This window comes from Erpetoichthys calabaricus, chromosome 14 (assembly GCF_900747795.2).
Source record: "Erpetoichthys calabaricus chromosome 14, fErpCal1.3, whole genome shotgun sequence".
Lineage (NCBI taxonomy): Eukaryota > Metazoa > Chordata > Cladistia > Polypteriformes > Polypteridae > Erpetoichthys > Erpetoichthys calabaricus.
The window spans coordinates 55928021-55951410 of NC_041407.2; the positions used below are offsets into that span (position 1 = coordinate 55928021).

The 23390-nt window shown below is 37.8% G+C and overlaps 1 protein-coding gene across 1 annotated transcript in view; it reads right to left on the reverse strand.

The window, feature by feature from the left end:
* Positions 1-23390, reverse strand: part of csmd2 (CUB and Sushi multiple domains 2) — a 991046-nt gene that overhangs the window by 749072 nt on the left and 218584 nt on the right. Inside the window, exon 3 of the mRNA XM_051919055.1 lies at positions 7573-7685. Coding sequence (XP_051775015.1) covers positions 7573-7685 — 113 coding nt within the window. The remainder of the gene's footprint in view (positions 1-7572; positions 7686-23390) is intronic.

The following is a 23390-nucleotide window of genomic DNA, read 5'->3' on the forward strand; positions in this document are numbered from 1 at the left end:
TTGTGTTGTGTAGCACCATAAAAGACGAAGTTGAGAAGAAGTTGGAAGAATGGAGAAGGGCTCTGGAAGACAGAGGATTGAAGATAAATAGGAAGAAGACAAAATATATGTGGTTTAATGATGATCAGGATTCAGAAGTTAGCTTGCAGGGATAGCTACTGAAAAGAGAGGATAATTTAAATATCTGGGATCAGTGTTCACCCAAGATGGAAAATTAGATGTAGAGATAACCAACAGAGTTCAGTATGGATGGAGCAATTGGAAAAAGGGTTTTATATTTTGCAAATAGACTTAGCACATTAGATTTATTTTTCAATAATCATTCATTTTTTTCCATCAAAATTTGGTCTTCAGAGAAATAGCAGCTTTACTTAAAGGTAACAACAAGTAAGCTAATATAACATAGCTAACATAGTAAGTCTACTAACACGCTAGGTTAATTTGGCACAGCCAGTTAGCTAACCAGTCTTTACTGATTTGGTAGGAAAATCAGTGTACATGAAGGAAGACCCATGCAAGCATGATGAGGATTGTCGCAGGAGGCTGGGGGCCAGACCCAGCCGGGATGCCTGGAAGGACTGGGAGGCAGTTTGTACGTCCCCCGGGCCATGAGGGGGCAACCACCCTGGATAAGGAGGGGACCACAGGGACCCGAGCCAGGAGGCTCAAACCTATAGGGGCCTGTGGCCACCGCCAGGGGGCACCCCGATTATCGTGGAGTCAGGGAGACCTGCACTTCCGCCACACCTGGGAAGGTGGAGGAAGGACTTTCCTGGGACGCCCGGAGTGCTTCCGTGTGCAAGGGCAGCACTTCCGCCACACCAGGAAGTGCTGCCAGAAAGACGTCATCAAGCACCTGGAGCACATCCGGGTGGAATTAAAAGGGGCTGCCTTCCTGCAATCCAAGAGCTAGCGTCGGGAGTGGGAGCAGGACGAAGCTCCTGTGAGGAGAGGAAAGGTGGCCCACAGACACTAGAAGAGAGGCCTGTGGAGGGTGATTGGTGCGGGAGCACTGGGTGCTGTGTGGAACTGTGCTTCAATAAACTTGTGTTTTATAAAGACGTGGTGTTTGTCTGATGGTGTTCGGACCCGAGCTCACAATGGCATCCCAGATGGGACTTTCCACCTGGTACAAGGCGGGGACTCCATTAAATAATTTTGTGAGGCGTCCAGCACCTCAGGCCACCACACACACACGCCCCATGGAAGCGGCCCGCACACGCACCACGGATAGTCCGCGAAGCACCCAGGGCAAGCAAGGTAGGAGAGCTGTGGATTCCCCAGCGTTTGCCGTCGACGTGAAGACTGCGGTTGGCACATCAATGGAAGCAGCCAGTAGGAGGCAAGGAGCTCCGAAAGAAGAGATCCAGGAGGTGAGTCCCAAGCCCTATGGCAGTCAGCCCACGGGGGTCAGCCGTGTAGGGCCCTGTATTTGTTTTGCAGAAGGGGACTGCCTGGATCCATGTCGCCAGCCGGGGTGTGTCGATCCTGATAGTGAAGTTGGGGCAGCGACGCTAAAGAAAAGGGAGGATCCGCCGCGTCTTGAGAAGCCACAGCAGAAGAGCTGCCACAAGACTTGCCCCCCATCAGGAGCAAGAAGAAGATGGCGGAGGACCGGAAGTCCCTCCCTGTGGCAGGTGAGGGATTGGATGTTGTGTGTCGAGTTCCCGTCGATGATTGGTCAGAGGCGGGGCCGACGAACATCCATCCCGAGCTGGGGGAGGACCCGACGGAAGGAGGAAGAAAGCTCCACAGTGCGCAGCCGGCGAGTAGGACTGATCAAAAGGTAAGTCCTCCGCCGGCTAATGCTCTGTTTGTGCCTGCGGCTCGGCGTGACCCAGAGGTTTCTCTTCTGTTCTCCAAGTCGTTTTACCAGGTGTTACACGACCTTCGAGATGGCATAGTTGAGCCGGAGTCGGGTGGAAGAAGGACGGAGCTTGTGGGACAGGAGTGGAGGCGGCCAAAGAAGCCAAGGAATGTGAATTGTAAATATTGTATATAATTGCTGTAAATAAACGTGTGTTTGTTGGACACTGCGTTGTTGTGTCTGTCTGTAGCCGGGCTAGTTTTTACAGGATATTCAAACTGCACATGGGAATCAAACTCAAAACTGTACTCATGAGGCAGCAGCATTAATTACTGTGCAATCCACATGTAATTGGAAATATAATAAATGTAATGAAATATTATAATACATTGAAGAGTACTTAGCAAAAGTAGCCTGAGTTGAAAGTCAGCATCTGCGTTTAAATTTAGATGTATGTACTAGATTACAAATGATTAAAGAGCAACCTGTTCAAGAAAATATGCCAAAATGTTATTTCTCAGGTAATAAAGTGTAATTTGAATCTATATACCTTAGCAGAGATGCAAGATAAACAAAAAACAATGAACAAACTACTGTATTTATGTTGTATTCCTGTATTACAGCATGATTCAGCTTAACCTTTTCTTACATTACTATTTGTGGCAAGCCTTAGACTTACACTTGAATGTATCAAATTTAAACATCTTAGATAAAATATATTAATTTCCCCCTTTCATCAAGTGACCCATGAATTTAGGGAAATAAATTACTCCAATTCAGCCCCTCTAAACAGCATTAGGTCAAAGACAAGCTCTGGAAAGGGTGCTAATCCATTACAGGGAAGACTCGTCCTGACACAAACTAGGCAAGCTTAAGTTTACCAGTTAACTTCACCAGCCTGCCTTTGGGACAGCGCAAGGAAAGTTAGAGGACTAGAACAAAAATACAAACTAACAGTGACCTCATCAGACTTAGTAAATTAGATTAGACGACCCCCTACACCATCCACCATCACATGGTAGGGGTTGAATGTTTGGCTAAATAACCAGGATATGCTTTTTAAAACTAGCAAATTCTAAAAAGCAAAACTCAGGGAGACTGGAAACACAGTAATAAAAATTGGAATTTATCACAGTACTGGCAGGGAAATGGAAGGTGGCTCTGATATAGGAAGGACAATGCCTCTCGCTATCAACTGGTTGCCCAGTGCATTCCAGACCACCATTGGGAACTGAGTCTTTCCTAATAAACCAACTCTCTGTGAGGCAACAATGCTTACAATGATACCCACCCTAACCTAGTCAGAGGTCATGTTGTTTGCAGTGTAAATTGCTCTTAAAAGCACTGCAACGTTGTGCACTAGTGAAAACACTGAACTTGAGTCAATTCAATAAATAACCTTAATAACAAGAGAAAGAGAGTACTTTATAATGAACAAACAGTGTTAAAACAAAACTGTTACAAATATGATACAAAATGAGTAGCATTGGGGTTTACTTCATCTACAAAAACCTTATTGTGGCTTTCTCTATAGAAAAGTGTTTATGAATTTATTATGAGTACACTTCATTTACCAAATGCTGCTGCTGTCTTGAATCAGTCCAGATGAGATGCCCACAGTGTCCATTGACTAATTCAAGTCCAAGTTGAAACAGTAGTCATTTTAAAAATGCTAAGGTAAACTCCAACACTCAGATTATCACTCTCTTCTTCTTAATCTTAATAAAATTTATAGACAACCTCTGAAAACAGTCTACTCACTATTTTAAAGCCTCACCATGCAGATTTCAGACAACTGTTGCCCAGCTTTGCTGTGCCTGCCTACCTTAAGTTTATCCATCAAGCTCTTGCACTTAACAGTCAAAGTGAGGCTAAAGAAGCTATTGTATATATTTAAAAATGACCCAGATTAAAGACTTCTCGATTAAAAGTCTGTATGTATTCCTCACTGTAATCTCTTCACCATCAGAGATACTTTTCCATTTTTTCTTATATAAATTTAAGACATATATGTAAAAACTGGAACAGTAATGGGTAATCTTTTAAAATGATGTTTTTAAAGCTTGCTGTAGTTCATGTATTTATTGCCTTCTAACACAAACAAAGCCTTTGTTACAGTCCCATTATGTAGGAGTAAGTATCTAATAAATATGCTATTGGTGACAACCTTCTAAAGTATCACTGGGACTTTATAAGTATCTGTTAAGGTATAGTATCTGTTAGTATCTTAGTATCTGTTAAGGTCTTGTCTCCAAGTCTTGTGAAAAATGAGTGACTATGCTGAATTAGAGTGACTAGGCTGATAAGAGCAATTTGGCTGATTAGAGCGACTAGGCTGATTTAGAACTTCCAGGTTAATTAGAATAACAAGACTGACTTACAGCAACATGGCTAGAATGACTAGGCTGATTTAGAGTGACTAGGCAGATTAAGATGAACCAGGCTAATTAGAGCAACTAGGTGATTTAGAGCAACTGAGCTGATATAGAGTGATTAGGCTGATTAAACAGTGACTAGGCTATTTAGAGCAGCTAAATTGATCAGAGCGAGTAGGCTGATTTAGAGTGACCAGGACAATTAGAGCAACTAGGCTGATTTAGAGCGACTAGACTGGTTAGTGCGACTAAGCTGATTGGAGTGGTTACGCTGATTATAGAGCAACTAGGCAGATTTAGAGCGACTAGGCTAATAAGAGCAACTAGGCTGATTTAGAGTGACTAGACTGATTAGGGCAACTAGGCTAATAAGAGTGGCAAGGCTGATTATAGAGCGACTAGACTGATTAGAGTGACTAGGCTGATTTAGAGCTTTCAGGCTAAATAGAGCAACTAGACTGGTTTAGAGCAATGAGGCTAATTAGAATGACTACGCTAATTTTGAGTGACCAGGCTTATTACAGCAACTAGGCAGATTTAGAAAAACTAGTCTGATTAGAGTAACTAGCCTGATTCCAGGGCTGCAGGGAATGAATTGTGAGGAAAGACTAAAAGAGCTGAGCAAAAGAAGATTAAGAAGAGACATGATTGACATGTTTAAAATTATGAAGGTAATTAGTACAGTGGATCGAGACAGTTACTTAAAAATAAGTTCAGCAAAAACATGGGGACACAGTTAGAAACTTGTTGAGGGTCAATTTCACACAAACATTAGGATGTTTTTCTTTACACAGAGAACCAAAGACATATGGAACAAGTTACCAAGTATTGTGGTAGACAGTCAGACTTTAGGGACTTTTGAAACTTGACTTAATGTTATTTTGGAAGAATTAAGTGGATTGGACTGGTGAGCTTTGTTGGATCGAATGGCCTGTTCTCGTCCACATTATTCATGTGTTCTAAAAGTAGCAGCAACTGCAGCTATCATGCCTCAGTGTATTACTCTTTAAGGTAGATTTTCCAATGCACCAGATATCAAACCTTTGCTTAATTTATATCTCTGTTTTCTGCAGCTTTTAATTTTATGAAGAGCAGAAGAGAAGAAAAACAGAAATAGGAGAACTAATTAAGTTATATCTGGGCATTCATCTAAAGAATTTGGCCATTAAGGAAAATTTATTGAGAAAGGCAGAGGGCTAAAGCACCCCTAATTGATTTTAATTTTTAGAAACACTGAACAAATGTAATTTGTATTTGGATAGGTATTCAGCTTCTTGTCAGTCAGTTTTACCAAGTAATAACACAGTGTACAGTATTTCATTCTGTTCTTGTTCTTCTTAAATGAATCTAAGACAGTCACTGATTAGTAGACCGCATCCTCCAACCCAAAAAATAAAAAATAAAAATAATGGTTCCTAAAATCATATATAAAGATAAAAAATCATACAATGCATATGTGTTTTTTCTAATGCAGCTATAAACGTTGCAACTTATTCATTTACGTGCATGTAGTGCCTTTATAATAACACAAGATTATGGTAGGCTGGAGTGTACCCTGACAACATCGAGTGCATTGCAGGAGCCATCCCTGGATGGGGTGCCAGTCATGCACACACCCACAATCTCACTGATACGTATAATCTCCCATTAACCTGACACCCAGTGAGCAGACGAACTCCATACAGACAACAACTGGGCACGGGACTCAAGCTAACCACTGGGCTGCCGTGCCACTTACAATTATGATATCCCCTAAACTTTACAACTGCAAAGAACTCCTGCAATGTAGTAACAGAGAGATAACACAAAATGAGTGGGAAATAATGCTGCCTGTGAAATACAACTACTATGGATCATTTTTTTACTTGCCAGGTGAGGTGCAAGAGGCAGTTTTGTGTTGGTCTCAGCTATGGAGGTGAAACCCTCTGGCTGCTACCAGTTAATCTTTATTTTGGGTAGAGCCTTTTATAATGAGAACAGCCTTTGGAAAGCAAGTAATACTATAATTCAAAGGAATCAAACAAGGCATGAAATTGTTTAATTACTTGGCAATTACTTAACACAGTAACTAGACTATATTTATCTTTTACATTCTGTGTGATTACAAGAAAAATCATCTGCCTAAAGGAGAGGTTGATTCTTGTAATTATAAGATGCATTCAAGTTGCAGTGTTATTCCGATGGAAGCACAGCATATTTAAATACAAATTCTACTAACTAAGTAACATTATAAACGCACTGCCTAAAGTACCCCATATAACAGCCTACAGACAATTTCTCTATAATAAAAAGTCTTAACAGACAATGAAAAAAATAAAACATTCACTGTAAACCAATAACAAGCTAAACAGGACATTTACAGTATGTTGGTTTAATGCCTGACACAGCAAGAAGGGAGAGACACGTCAGAGAACATCTTCAGTCCAGTGTTTTGAAGTTCCAGAAGGACTAATCTTTTTCAATATTCATCCACCCACCCATCCATCCATCCATACTGTGAGCCCAGCAGCTTTGGTTATAAGTCAAGAACACACCTTACATAGCAGGCAAGTCTGTCACATGCACAGTTGCTCACATTCACTTATACTGAGACAATATCAAGCTACCACAAGCTTGGATGCAGTCAAGACTGTACTGAGTGCCGCTGATTCAGTCACTGTAATGAAGCCTTCACACCAACAGCTTTTGAGGATTTCTTTCAAATTCTGATATTCTTAATCAAAATTAAGCTCGTTCTAAAAAGAGTTTTGAGTTTGAATTACTTTCCACAAAACAAATAATTCCAGCTGTGATGAACCAAATCCTCTCAAACTACTTGAAATGGTAAAGAGTATAAAATTATGATGATGACGGCATAGGAGACAATATTAGCTAATTGAAAGCTTATTAGTCATACAGACATCCATAGTTTATGCATTCTAATATATAGTTTTGCAATTAGCTTGGAGATGTTAAATGCAATATAAGCGATAAGGAAACATGTTGAGAATTCAGCACCATATCTCAATATTAAAATATTCATTTATGCATGGGAATGAAAAGAAAACAAAGCTGCTGAACTCCAGTGCATGCTAAACATTTTCAATTTTAGGAGACGGATTTATTCCTAATGTAAAAAGAGGGGGCAATAACTCAGTAGGCTCGAATGCTCTCCTTTACGGCAGAAGTTCATTTCACACATTTTGTTTAGTCAGCCTCTTTTCAAGTGAAAGATTCACACTACCTGCTACTAAACAAAAGTGAAACTCTGTCACAAATACTGCAGGATCTGGACACATTCAGAATAAAAGCTGAATGTAAGGTAACCTGAGTGATTTGAAGAACCAGGCAATTTGGCAGGATGACAGTGAGATCTGACACATTGCAGGAATAACCAAATGTGATCCTTACCTTCATAAACTGCCCTAAATCCCTGTCCGCTAACAGCATAATCTGAAAGCAGCCATAGAGTAATGATGGGGCCTGTGCTGACAATAGGGGTTGGCAGCTGGAAACCTGTCAGCCTGTAGAGATGAAGAAAAAAGGCAGTGTTATTAAGAAACCTTTCATGAACAGATTCACACCCACTCCCCAAACATAGGCAGAAACCTTTGTTTTTGGATTGTCCTTGTTAACCAGCCTAAAATCATATTAACAACACCCCACTAGTAAAAGAATGGCCATTAATTTTTGCAAAAAACATTGCCATTTAATATCAGCTACACATTTTACACATTTTAAACAAAGGATTTGCAGCTATTCATAATGATTCATAGTTAGCTATGCACATGTTCAAAGTTTTTAATACAATCTTCTTCATTATTTCTCCTAGGTGTTTTTAACCAGTTTGAAATGCCCCATTGCACTTTGAACCAAGAAAAAAATATATCAAGAAAAAATAAGTCATGTAACATGAGTAGTATATACAATATTGGTATCTTCTCACAGGATTTTCTCAAAATAAACATTATCATTTGAGCTGGTACAAAAATCTGTCCATTTTAGCATACTCTAATCCTCCAGCATAAATGACTTTAATTATTATAATAATCACAATATGATTTCAGTGTCTGATTTAATGGTCATATTTCATTTCTTTATCAGCCCAGCATTAGCTTTCCCTTAAATGTTGGTCAAGTACAGTACTTTTGTAACTAAAGCACACACTTTAGCTGTCTGCCTTTAAAAATGTTGACCAACGTATGTAGGATTCACACATTACAGAAGTATTAACAATCATAATCAAACGGTATCTACAACTTTTGTTTCACAGGCACTTGAGTAACACTGATATGTCAACAGCAGTGAAGTTCCTCTTTTCAAAGGTCCACAAAAAGGTCCCAGAGTCCCGACACATCATGTCTTAATTCCCTCAGAGTTCATCATTTAATAACTGATGCCTTTGATACAGATGGTTTCTGCAACCTTATCATTGGTTGTTTAGTAGATACAAAATGACTTCATATTGTGCACTTCAAGGAACTGTTATTACTAAATTACCTCCTACAGTAATGAACAGAATTTCAGATGCATCACACTAGAGTTCATTATTATACTTGAAGGCCCAAACCAATATGAACTTGGCCCTTCTTGTCCATTGTAGTGAGCCTTCTATCCCTTCCATAAGGATCACTAATAAACATGAGAAATTACTGTAAATAATCAGTTTCTCAACTACAACTCCAATGTTTTCTGAGGTGCCCATGTCTCCCTCCGTAACTTACTGGATTTGCCTCACCTTTCAGAGCAAGAATGTTTGTGTTTGGACACCCCTATCCCTCTGGATGAGCTGAAGGAAGACCTGAGATTGATGGAAATCCCAGGCATTGATGGCCTTTGTTACTTTACACATTTTAGGAACAGTTTTCTTTACCTCTCTTCCAAATGCTGACTGCAGGCATTTCCTTACAGTAATTAAATCAGAGACGAAACACTGCAGTCATCACTCTCCGATTAAAATAAGGCAAAGACCATACCAAATGTCAGAATTTCGGAGCATTATCCCCAGTGAATTAAAAATGTGAAACTCTTAACTAAAATCTGGGCACACAGACTTCAGTCTGTTATTCATAAACTGATCCCCCCTGGTCAAACTGGTTTTATCCACCTCTGTTTTGCCTCACATTCTCTAAGAAGACTGCTTTCCCTGCAGATTTATATTCCCTAGGTGTTGAGAAGGCATTTGATCGGTTAAACTGGGTATTTCACTGTCAGGTCCTGGACAAGATGGGATTTAGTGTTGAGTTTTTGGACATACATAAAACATAATGCTCTGCTCTTTCAGCTGTGCTTCTCACAAATTCAGATGTATCTTCTCCTTTTCTTATTAAGAAGGGTTCCAGACAGGGTTGCCCTCTCTCATCCCACTTTTTTCACATGGTTTAGACCTTTTCAAATCCTTTGAAATTATATCAGAATATAAGATTAATTGGCTGAAATCCTCCCTACTCCAACTGACTAGTCCAAGTATTTGGCTATTGACATATCCTCCTTCGTCAGTGAAATTTCTAACTCAGACTTTCATTGTGCCTTCTCAGGCTTCAAATCCTCAATCAAATATCCCAAAATCTTTTCAGTCCCAGCTGGCCAGTGTGAAGATGAATGTTGTTTGCATACTTAACTCCGTAAGCCCCATGATTCCTCTACATCTCCCCCATCTTACTGGTTACGTTCATTCTCTGCTCTCCAACTGTTTTTGTAATGGCAGGAAACTCAGACTAAAACGTTATTCTGGAATAGGGATGATGCAGGTATTTCACTTCCAGATTTTTAATTACACGATTGTGCTTATGTATTACATCCATTTTGGAATTGATGAAGCCCTTCAATCTTACCAGCTTGGTTTTGCATTGACTCTGCTATTGCACACCCAGCTTTGAATATTTGGACCGCCAAACTTTTCTTGGACCCATTGTGTCATATGCTATTCAAACTTGTCATAAAACTTGAAGGAAGGTAGGCAATATACAAAAATGACTTATAACCTTACCCACCTATAATAAGCATGTGATGCTATTAAGTGATTATATAGTATGTTACTCCTTACAAGCTACATTTAGTAGCCCACGGCTCAGATCCTCTTGGTCACTTTCTGCCCATATGTTGTCCCAGGGATATTTAGGCATATGTATTCATTTTGTCTTCCTGTTCTGTATTTCTCGCCTCTAACTTCCTGATCAATTTCTTCACTGCTATCAGCTCCTAGTCCTGTCCTCACCACATGTTTTCATACTTCTAGAACTTTTAGTTCTCATGGTCTCTGTGCACAAACATACATTTTTCTGCTTGGGTACAGTAGCTGCTAAACATCTCTTAGCTTCTAGATGGAAGACTCCAAACCTCATTACACTGAAGGAATGGCTGTCTACCTTTTACAATTGTCTTCTTTTGGAGCTGTTTGCATCACAAATCAATGTAGTATCCAGTGATTCTATGAATGACTTGAATTCTGCTGCTTCCAAACTTTAATCTTTTATGAACACAAACTTTTGATGCTGTCGCTCCATTGATCAGATATAGTGATGTGGTCAGTTAGCACTGCTGTGGTTCCTGGTAGTAGTATAATGCAAGACATGGAATGGGGTGGAGTGGGTGACAAGCGTGCAGTTTGGGTTTATTTCACATAATAATTGCTTCTCCTTCTGGCATGTTGATTTTCATTTAATTTTATTAATCAGAAACTGATCACAAAAAAAGAAACTGTTCCTACAAGTGCATTATAGTATGTATACAATTATCTTCTTTACAATTATTCAATGACTACCACATTTTAGCTTGCCACTTTGTTCATCTAATTGACAACTCTTGCTGTACCTATTATTGTCAGTGTTGTTAAGGTAATAAGATCATATGTAAGGAATCATTAGGAGTAGCGCTATCATTTAACTAACACTCTCACTCCAAAGTATTCTTTGTCATGTTCAATTCGAAGGGTTTTTTTTTCCCAGAGGGCCTTGATAAGACTCAAAACTGTTGTCTCTGATAGTATCCAGGGCAAACCAAAAGGACCTAGAACGCCCTGCTTTCACTTGTTAAAGCCAAAACTTTATTAGGTTGAGATGCCCTGTATCTAATTGGTGTCTCTTCTACCGGTTAAAACTCTCTTTACAACCTCACAAATTTCTGGGCCTCCTGGGACGGCTTGGACACTACATCTCCCTGTTCTATGGATAAAGAGTAGGTTGAGGTAACCTCTATCTAGATACATTACATTGAGCCCTGCTTGTTTACAGTCATAATATGTGGTGCTGTTCTGAAATATTGTTAAGCTCAAGACAGTCCATCAGAAGAAAAAAAATCATACCAAAAGTATTACACACTGCACACCACAGCTCTGAAGTTCACAAGTTAATGTAAACTACAAGATCCAGGAGAAAAAAAAAACTGGAGAATAATGTGTTCAATTCAGTTGTTTCACAGTTTACTTTGCAATATACTGTATATACCCAATTTAGTGTAAAATACCACATTTGGGAACTGAGTATGGGAATGATAAATGATAAGTGATAAGTAAGAACTGAACCGCAGTGTGTGAGAAGTGACAAATGAGGGAAAAGTGATGACCAAGGAGTGAAAAACAATAAGTAACAAATGAGAAGTAAGAAAGGAAAATCAAACATGACAAGGAAAAACATAAGATATAAATCATGTTCAACTGTAAAAACAAAAACAACTGCATGACAACTAATAAATAAATCAAATGACACCTTGCTAAAAAAATGTTTGATGCACGATAAGTGAATCCTGACAATGGTTGATTTTAGAATCAAATGGAGGGTGACGAGTGATTCTAACATGAAGCAAGAAGGAAAAAAAGACAACAGACACACGTTAGGTGGCAAATATTGATGGAAAATGACCGTGAAAGTGAGAAATGACAATGTCCTACAGTGGACACCATAAAAAAAAACCATGTTAATAGTCTGTTTAATTAAAACTTGTTTCAATTGGCAGGATCCAGTTCGTTCATACCCTCTTATAAAATTTATGTAACATGAATTGAACTAAAAATCAACCATGGCAAACCATCTAGCATCACGGTACAGGTGCTTTCATGAATATTATCTATCAGCTGAATTCTGAGAAAAACTTGTATTTTATCCTGAGCTGACAAGTAGACTCATGGGTGGGTTAATTAGGGTTTATATTCTTTATTAGTACTGCTGATTAGGGCCTGACACAGGGTGATGGAGTCAGATGGTTATTTTCTAGAGAGAAATGCTAAAAGGAGATGGCTCTAAATGGCACAGACACTGTGTATTTTTTTTTTGCTTATTAAGATGTTACGCATTCATGAAATGTGACTAGGTGTTTAAAATTTTTTGAGAAAAGGTATAATGACTGAAAGCTCTGTTGCAAAGTATAATCATATGAAAAATGATGTATCTATGACAATTGAAATAATTTTGTAAAGATAAATTTAGATGTTAGTTAATTTACATTAAAATCAACACTTTGTACAAGGTGTTTGGGTTGTTTTTACTCTAATTTATACAGCAATTTGTTTTTATGTTACAGTATTTGTAAATATGTAAACCTCTCTAGACTTGTAAACCTAACAATGTGAAAAATGAATATAATAATATGTGTCAACTTTTCAGGTTTGCTGTGATTGCACATATATTTCTGAAAGATGGTTCACAAGATTAGAACATATTAAATTTTTTTTATAACTAAAGCACGTACAAGTTGCCCTAAGTGTGGTGCTCAGTGATATAAAATACTGCTGGATCCATTATTTATGTAAACACAATTTCATATTCAGTGTTTATGCAAAAATAGCATATGTGTTTCAATTTAAAATGTGATGACAGTTCAGCAGATGCTAAAATTAATACATAGCAACATTCACTATATTAGCAAATAGTTTGGAATAAGAAGTTGGGCTGGAAGCCACAAAGTCCTTGGTTTATTTCTTAACTACTGATTTACTATAGCTCGAACCGCACAAACAAGCAATGGAATATAAAGCTTGCAAATTTGTCTCAGTCTATTTATACATCGGCAATATATGTATTCAGACCACTCCATTTCATTCAAGGAACAGAAACAAGCAGGAAAAAACAAGGGAAAAGGGACTCACATAAATGCAATTAACGTGACTTCATTGGATACTGACTGGAAATCAGATTCCTTGCTCGAACATGGCAACAAAGCACCCTGGTAATGTGACTTAGTTCTGTATATGCTGAACATTTGGCCTTATTGAATAATTGAGTATTACATAAGGTAAACATGTTAAACTATGCAATTTATAAAATGCTTAAAAACACCTTTTTTACTTTCTTGTATACAAACTATAGAGAAAGTATTGTAATCGTTTGAAGATTCAATGTCGAGATTTTGATGAATCTCAACATTTTAGACCTCCCTGACTTTCTTGTATACTAAGTGTAGGGAAAGTATTGTAATCGTCTGAAGATTCCATGTCGAGATTTTGATAAATCTCGATATTTTAGACCTCTCTGACTTTCCCGTATACAAAGAATCAGGAAAGTATTGGAATCCTCCAAAAATTCAATTTTGAGATTTTGAATAATCTTGATGTTTTAGACCTCCCTGAGTCAGAGAATACCATTTTTGGAATTATGTCTGTGTGTCTGTCTGTGTGTGTGTGTGTGTGTATGTAAACACGATAACTTGAGTACGCTTTCACTTAGGTCAATCAAATTTTGCATACAAGTATTAGGCACAAAACATAGATTTCTATAAACTTTTGGTTTATTTTCGTTAACTGGAAATGGTATTTATCTTTTATTCATGCAGCTGCAGAGTCTGATTTACTCAACTTTACTTTTATATTAATTGTTCAATATATTATGAATTTGATTTGATTTGCTGTTGATGGTTCTTTAATATACATAATATAAACGTATAATCATTGTCTTGTGGTTTACTTCTTAAATATCCATCCCCATATCTGAGTATACGAGAAAGTCTAGGGGAGACCACTCCCGATTTTTTGTACTATAAGACTTTAGAAGGAAAATACGTGTGCCTGTCAGAGTTGAAAATGGGTAATGGCTCTACACAAGGATTTTTCCCAGTGTTCTTCTTTAGCATTATAAATGTACACTACAGTTTTTGCCTTCTTTTAAGTGGAATTGAAATCATAGATGAAAAATAAGGAACATGCATTCATAAACTGACAAAGGGATTATTTGCTAATGACGCCTATTGACAATATAAACAGTAGTTAAAAAGAAAATTGCCTTATTAAGTGATCTGCAGCATTTGTTATGTACATGAGCTTGTTTCTGCATAACAACACTAACAATGGTGTGAACATACATTTTGAGATCCACTTCTAATTTTATGAAAAAAAAAATGAAAAGAAAAACAAGCATTGAAACAATGATTACACAAAGCCACACAAATAAACAACATACTCTTTCTAAATGATGTAGTTATAAGTTACACACAAGCATGCCTAAGCATTGCTTAGACTTGCTATCATCTTTTTCCAGCATTATGAAGAACTATCTGGATGAATTTTTTTCTCTGACAGATGGTCCAAGTCATAGATTGTCATTATCCACCTAGACAAGGTTTCTCAAATACTGTAACCTCACCTGAAAAATATCTTGGAGGTGAGATTATTGGTCCAGCTCTGAATTTTCTCATTCACAACCTGTTTACTGTAATTAGGTAGTGTGACAGAGACTTAAATTTCTACACAAAAAATAACTATTAAGCTTCCTTTTTTAGAAACATTATTATTTGTAGCTTTTTTGTGTTTATTTGGTGGATATTTAACTTAACTGTTTATGTTTTCTTACCTTGTTTTTTTTTTGTTTGGTAGGCGAAAGAGATTCCCAAGGAATTCTTGACTATTACAGAATAATGAGATATGCAATTTGATTGTTTCCATGTGTGATTTACTGTAGGTTTCAAAGTATTAGATTCTGCATATTGTAATCTATTTAGCTAGCCAAAAAAAAGTGTCATTTTGCTTGACTTCTCACTTCTTCAATATTATATATAGTTTGTTAGAATTTATGGATTAAAGCAGATTTAATTTAGTTCTTTTAGTTCTGTGTGTGTCCTCATTTGCCCAGCTCATGACTATCAATGGTGCCAAGTTCAAGAGGTCCTCGGAAGCAAGCAACAAGCATGGAGCTAACCCAGTTTGTCACAATATCCCGAACAAAAAAGAACTGCCTTATCATATGATCTTGATTTACTCAATACCACACATTTACCTTGAAATGTTACTCACACATTCAAGGAACTGACTTAGTTTCTTTGAAATCCAAATTCTTTTCTTAACATTTCAGAAAACAAAGCAAATATTGTATTAACATAAAATTCAGTCAAAGTCCTCCTTTCCATACCGCAAAAAAATCAATATCCTGTACCTGAAATGATAGACGCAGCTGTAGTTATGAAACATTATGCTGCCTGTTGAAATTAGTTTTTAAAAAATAGTTTACTGCCAGTGTTTTCACTTAAAATGAAATTAGCAACAATGGTACAGTGGTGAAAAACAACCAGTGGTGTAAATGTGTATGTTGTGTGTGCTGGACTGTCATGCTGCCCAGAGTTGGTACCCGTCTTGAGACTGATGTTGTCTGGCCATGATTCTTACATTTGATTATGCTGATGCAAAATATGGATGGATTGATGATCGAAATTAACACCATTTTCCTTCAAATCCATAGGCTCGAAGTTCATGTTCATGCTTCAGATTTCTCATGGAACTTTTTTGGGATCGATACCCATGGCTGATGTAATACCTAGGCACTTGTGTTTCTCTTGATTTCTTGTTCTAACACTTTCCCTTACAGTTGACATATTGTTAAAACTACATTAGGCATTTAATACAATCTCCTTTTGCATTTTGGAAGTTTTCAATGGGACCAATTTTGCATAATGATTTTCTTCCTATTAAGTCTCTTGGGTTATGTATATTTCATTACTTTGGGATTAATAAAGTATCTATCTATCTATCTATCTATCTATCTATCTATCTATCTATCTATCTATCTATCTATCTATCTATCTATCTATCTATCTATCTATCTATCTATCTATCTATCTATCTATCTATCTATCTATCTATCTATCTATCTATCTATCTATCTACTTTGGTATTTATGACATTAAACTGTGGAAAACATCCTGCATTGTTTCTGTTCCAAGGAAGGCAGGTGCCTCCTCATGTAGTGACTACAGACCAGTGACACTTTCATCTTACATCATGAAGATCTTTGAGAGGCTGGTGCTGGACTATTTGAGTCCTCTTGTGGAAGAAGGTTTGGACCTACCATAGTTTGCCTATTGAGCAAAAATTAGAATGGAAGATCCTGTTATCCATCCACAAAGCCTATTATGACCTGGAGAAGGCTGGAAGCACTGTAAAGATAATGTTTTTAATTTCTCTTATGCCTTTAATACCATCTAGCCATCTCTGTTGGGGGGTAAACTCAGTGATATGCAGGCAGATGAGCCTATAGTGTTCTGGATAATGGACTGTCAGTCTGGCAGGCCGCAGTTTATGAGGTTCAAGGACTGTCTCTGATACAGATGTGAGAAACATTGAAGCAGCACAATGAAAAGTCCAATCACCTTTTTTCTTCACTCTATACACATCAGACTAAAAATATAAAACCATGTCAGTAGCATAAATTCTCATTTGATTCAGAAGTTTTTAGGTGTATTGATAAGGGGGATGAAGCAAATTTTAGAAGTCAGGTGGAGAACTTTGTTTCTTGGTGCTATTTTTTGGCAAAACCTTGTTTGAGTTGTAGACCTGGATATTCCCTTTGGTGTGAGGCACTGGCGAGTTAGGTTTTTCGGGAAAGGTCAGGGACTTATCTGCCTCTTTTGCTGCTTTGCTGAAACTGTTTCTGTCTTTTTCATGAGTGCTGTCCTCTGGTTTTGTTTTGCTAATTACCTCCATATTCACAACTGTGCTTCATCAAATGTTCAATAGTTCAGAGCTTTTCAGCACATCCATAAAGTGTCAGCCCTCGTGCGCAGCCCTCCATGTGTAAAGAACTTCTTGTGTAAAGGCTGCGAGTCTACCCAAGGATGTGGATATTCTTGTCAACCAAGTAAACTATTAATATTTTGTGAACATTTGTGTTTTTAGCACCTTGTTGTGATTACTACAAGTTAAGTCTCTCATCCCACTAACAGAAGACAATAACAGAGAGAATACCCACTTCGGAGACTCCTTTCTCTTTTGACCTGTGGAACAGTCAGTCTGCAGTCAAAAAAGCAGACATTATTCCAGCATTTGTACACCCGAAGTGAACTCCAAGTTGTGGCATTAACTGAAACATTGAATCATCCACGAAACATGGCAACGCTAGCAGCTCTTTCCTCATATTCAATTTCTTCCATACTGGTCAGTCCACTGTAAGGTTAGGTATACTGGTCTCCACAAACTGGATATTCACACCCCGAGTACTGTTTTGAATAATGCTGCTTTTGAGTGCAGTTGTTCTTTATCACCTTCCAGGTCTGCAAAAAAACTTCCTTGACGAACTGTACATGCTGCTGTCCTTCATTCCAGATGAAGAAACTCCACTTCTAATCCTTGGGAATATTAACATCTGCCTGGACAGTCTTTTTTCTACAGACTTCCTTTTTCTTCTTTTCTTTTCAACTTGTAACATTTCTACAACCCCACCAAATTGCAAAGCTTGTAAACATCTTAATCTTGTTCTCATGGAACTGCATACCCACAAACGCAACTGTCACTCAACTACACATATAGAACAACTTTTTCAGTCAGTTCTCTTTTCTTCTTCCCTTTTAACTCACTGCCATTCCTCCCACTGAGTCCTACCTCAATCACCTCCATTACCTCTCTCCTACCTGTTCCTCTTCCCTCGTCTCCTCTACTCTCCCTTCTCCTTTTCACTTCTCCTGTCTTGATATCATTGCTGCTACTGACACCATCTGCGCATCTCTGTCTTCCTGCCTTGATGCTGTTTGTCCTTTCTCCTCTAGGGTTGCACACTAAATACCATCCTGCCATGGCTTTCTGAAGTTCCATGAGATCAATGAAGCTTATGATAGCTGAAAGGAAAAGGCTCAGGCTGACCTGGATAAGTATTGATCTCTTCTTTCTTTTTTCTCTTCTTTTACTACCAATGCTAAGGTAAGTTTCTTTCAAAACAGGATTAGCAGCACTTCTTATACTCATAGCTTGTTTTCTGCTTTCACCTCACTCCTCAAACCTTCACTGCCTCAACCCTCAACCTACTTGACTGTTAATGACTTTGCAACCGTTTTGCAGGGAAAGGTGGCTGTCATCAACAATCAGTTCAGCTCCATCCTGAACACACCACAACATTTTCCCATTTCCCTTCTGTCTTCAACCTCCTTTCTTTTTACTCCACATCCTGTCCACATTACTCCATCCCCTCATATCTCCTCCAGGCTACCGTTCTCACCCATCTCTGTAGTTACACACATCATCAAAATCTCACTCTGTTCAGGCATCTTTCCTACAATGCTCAACAATGCATTAATAACTCCCCTTCTCAAGAAGCCCACACTAGACTCATCTGAAGTAAGTAATTACAGACCAGTCCATTTCCTTTCTGTCCAAAACACTGGAAAATGCTGCCTCTAACCAAGTCTCTTCCTTTCTTCTACAGAACAGACCACTTTTTCAGAATCCGTCAGAGTTGAAGATGGGCTATTCCACTTAGACAGCACTACTTAACACTGTCAACATGTCATCTGTCCATATCCTGGTAGATTTCTCCTCTGCCTCTGACACAGATTCATGCCACCATCTATGATCTTGCCATCACTGCAACTGCCTTCAGGTGGCTCTTGTCTTACTTTTTAAGCAGATCCTATTGTGTGTCCTGAGGAGGAGAGGTGTCAAAGGTATGCCAAGCTGGCCGCAAGGAACAGTGTTAGACCCATTCCTCTTCTATCTTTACACTTTCTCACTAGGCTCAATCATTATGACCCATGAATTTTTCTTATCAGTGCTATGTCGATGAAACACAGCTCTATATGTCATTTCATCCAGAGGACTACCCAGTATTAGCCACTAATCTCTACGGTTCTCACTAATTTTTTAATCTGGATGAAGGAATCTCCAGTCCAACCTGTCAAAGATAGACCTTTTTGTTATCCTAGCACCCAATTCAGCACCCCATCTCCGTTCAGCTTGTCCTATTATCGCTATACAATATTTGCAAGATAACAGCATATCTGACAGAGTGTACAGCACATCTCCTGGTCCAGTCTTTGGTCTTGTTACGTCTGGACTTCTGCAACTTTCTGCTGGCAGGAGTAACAGCATGTGTCACCAAGCCTCTGCACAAGATTCAAAATGAAGTGGCACATCTGGTGTTCAACCAGCCAAAGCAGGCACATGTCACTCTTCTTTTTGGATAACTACATTGGCTCCCTTTAGTGTCACACATTAAGTTCAAATCCTTGAATCTTGCCTACAGAATATATACAGTTGTCCCTATAAGTTTACATACAATGACAGAAATTGTGAAATATTGTTTGGAAAATATAAGTAATCATGTAGAAAGCTCTCCTCTTAATTAGGGAGTGTGCTCACGTGAAGCAATTTATTATCACATAATTGTGTGTGCACTTTTTAAATCGTAGTGATAGTGGAAATCACTCAAATGGGCCTGATCAAAAGTTTACATACCCTTGGATGTTGGGGCTGATAATATACACACAAGTTGACACACACAAGTTCAAATTAAGGTTAATTAAGGGAGAATGTCCAAACATATAACTTCTTTGATTGCAATCAGTGTCTGTGTATAAATAGTCAATTTAAATTCATGCAGAGCTGCACTGACTTTGCTGGATACTGAGTCATGGGAAATGCAAAAGAACAGTCAAAGAATCAGCGAGAAAAGGTTCTTGAATTGTACAACTCAGGAAAAGAGTATAAGAAGATATCCAGAGATCTGAAAATGCCTGTTAGTAGTGTTCACAATCTGATTAAAAAAATGGAAAGCTAGGGAACTAAAGTGGATGTCCTACTATGCCATGCAAAGGAAATTAAACATACAGTACATAGTCTGGAGCAGAAAAGGCATTGTTAGAACTTAATCCAGGTCTTAAGAATTCTTAATGGCACTGATAACAGCTACTTATGAGAACAGTTAACAGTTTATTGTGTACTCAATGGAACTGGTGAAAAGGAAGAGGATGAGCTGTTAAGAAGAAAGCCAGGAAGGACTTAATTACACAAAGTGTGGTTGAAATCAGACAATTACTAAATTATAAAGTTAAAATATAAACCTTAATAACTTTTAAATAGGAAAAAAGCTAATCACTGACCAAACAAGCTTGATGGATTATATATTCTCCTCTCATTAATCAAAATTTGTATGTTTCTTATATCAAGTTATGATTATATATTACCAGCTTCATCTGAAATATTATGTACGGTATTGGTTACCATGTTACAAAAAGGATTTAGCAGCATTAAGGAAAGTCTAGTATTCAAATATTTATAAAATAAACGGTATAACTGATTGCAAAAGCAGACGCAAATGAACACTAAGATAACATTTGACAGAAGTATTAAAGCTTTAAATGAGAAATTGAGTGTAATGTTAAAAGTAATCTTCATACAAATGTAAGAAAACACAGTTTCATACAGAACTTTGCAAAATCAGCCACCCAGCAGTGAGGTTGTAAGTAGCTCCACTTCAGTCTCAGTGTGGTCTTATTTTAGAAGCATATGGTGAAAGAAATTGATAAGCTTTATTTGAGTGAATAGAATATACTAGATAAAATATTTTCCTTTATGCTTAGACGTCATTCGTCAGTTGGAAGAAAGTGGAAAATCTGTGACAGCTTATGACAAATTCTCTTAGTACTTTGTACCCATTTAATGCATTAATTTAAGAAGAAACATACACAGTATGAAGTAAATAAAATAATAATAATAATAAATTATAATAAAACAGTATGGATAAAATGAATTAATCTCAATGAGAATAAAAGAATCCTACTTCCAATCCAATCATTTACCCAGTTTGTAGGGAGATATTGTGCATCTATTATGTAAAATATGAAATTCAATATGATTTATTCTTGGAAAGTGGATGTTCTTCCCTGATAGATATTTGCTGATTGTTAGCACGGATTTATAAAAAAAAAGTACTAGCACACTCCATCAACATCTCAGAACCATAACTATCTAATTTTCTTGCCCAGTTTCTTGTCACATAGTCTCTTTCCGCTCTTAACTTTGGAGACAGATAACCCTCTAGTGCCTGCTGGCTAAAATCAAGAGGCCCCTAGTGGCTATCCACCCCCATTGCCACAATTTTTAAACCCTCTAATGAAAAAAGAACTATCCTTCTCCATCATTTGACAACTCTCGCCTCCTGCTCCTTCTTACCTTGGCACCATTTTGCCACCCCAAACCCTGGTCATAAGTTATATTCTCTCACTTATTGTATTTCTTGTAACCAGGTTTTGTCCTAGTTAGCATTTTTCAAAGTTAAAGTTTTGAGGTTGGTGCTGTGGTCTTCTTCAGAACTCCAGCATCAAAACTTGAGTGAAGTATGCATGTTCTACATGTAGATTTCTCTTACCTTCTCCAGTTTTCTTCCTACAACAATAAATTATTTCTTGTATAGCCCAAAATCACATAGGGAATACCTCAATGGGCTTTAACAGGCCCTGTTTTTCTGACAGCCAGAGTTGACTCCCTAAGAACAACCCAAAAACATTCTTGTCAGATTAATGAGCAAGTCAAAAATGACCTGTTATGAGTGTGTGTGTGTGTGTGTGTGTGCGCACGCACCAGTAATTGACTGCATACCTGCACTTTGTTGTATATCTTCCTTTTACCTAACGCTGTCAGGACAGTCACTATGGAAAAACCCTTTACAAAGCCCTTTTTAAAGTCTTTTTATTTTCAAATATCAACCCATTTTTTATACACCTGTATAGTTAGTTCACATGTCATGCTTTGCACTGCTACAAGAATAAGATCAGCTCTTGATATCAAGAAGGGGCCTTTGAGTAAGCTCAGGTTATTATTAGATCAGCTCCATTATTTACAAGGTGTAGGTGTAGAGAAAGCAGCAGTGTTTGTGCTTTCAATGCACCTCCATTATAAATCCTGTCATTACCAGTAGACTCTAGGAGGACATGCACATCAAGATGACAGAACAAAATCCCTTTGCAAAATTTCATTTGTAACAGAAACTCCAGATCACCCACTGACAACTGTGACATCCAGAGACAAAGTGAATGCACTAATGTTCTTCTCCAATTATATGCTGCTTAATAAGACATATTCTGCCAAAAAAAAAAAACGTCTCAACACTTCATACACAGAAAGAAAATCATAATGTCTTTTCACTTAGAATTAATTAGTAATATCGATCCATTTCAAGCAGGTACATGTCTTGATTTTTAACATGGCAAAACACAAACAAGCCCATTCAAATAACCACCAATATGTTTGCACTCTCATATTTGAAAACCTGAGGTATTGACTTTAATAAGGGCTTTGCAGTTAAATGTATTAAAATTGACAGAACCCAATTTCACACAGTAAATATATGCTTCCGGAGCTGATGTGGCTTCTCTTTTTACACCTTGAAAAAAAAAAAAAAGATCTTTGCTAAAATTAATCCTCAACTTTATACCTATGTACAAATGGCAGGTTGGCATACATAGATTAGAGAGAAGGAAGCTGGGATTTCATAGAAGCAATTTTACACTAGGTGGCATTTTTTAAATTTTCAATTCATAAATAATAATAACTCTGGCTCTCTGATATAAAGAGCAGATTCATTCAGTACTGGACAATGCTGTCATTCAAAATAGTCCCACGCTGCTATTCATAAATCAGTTTAATCTGGAGGAAGCTGCAAGTCTTGGTTGGCAGGTTATAAATAAATATGAATAATATTCAGCCTGGTTAACTGACAGATTCACACATTAAGCTCTGAAAAGTCTCTTTTTCTATGCGGGGGCTCTGAGAGGTTGAGCTTAAATATCCCCAAGTAATGAGCACTGTTTCACGATAAATAAAACAAAAGGTAGCAAATCCCAGAAATGAGTAATAAAAATGTAGGAGTTTACTCCCTAAAAGTCAGCTTATCTGCAGCTCACCGTGTGGTCTCAAGGAAATATCACAGCCCCCACAAATAACTGAATAACCACAATAGCATCAACACTGTGTAAAGTGCTAAGATGCGGTTAATACAAGAAATACAGTGGAGGTAATTTGATGTGGTTAGCGGCCATGATTTTCA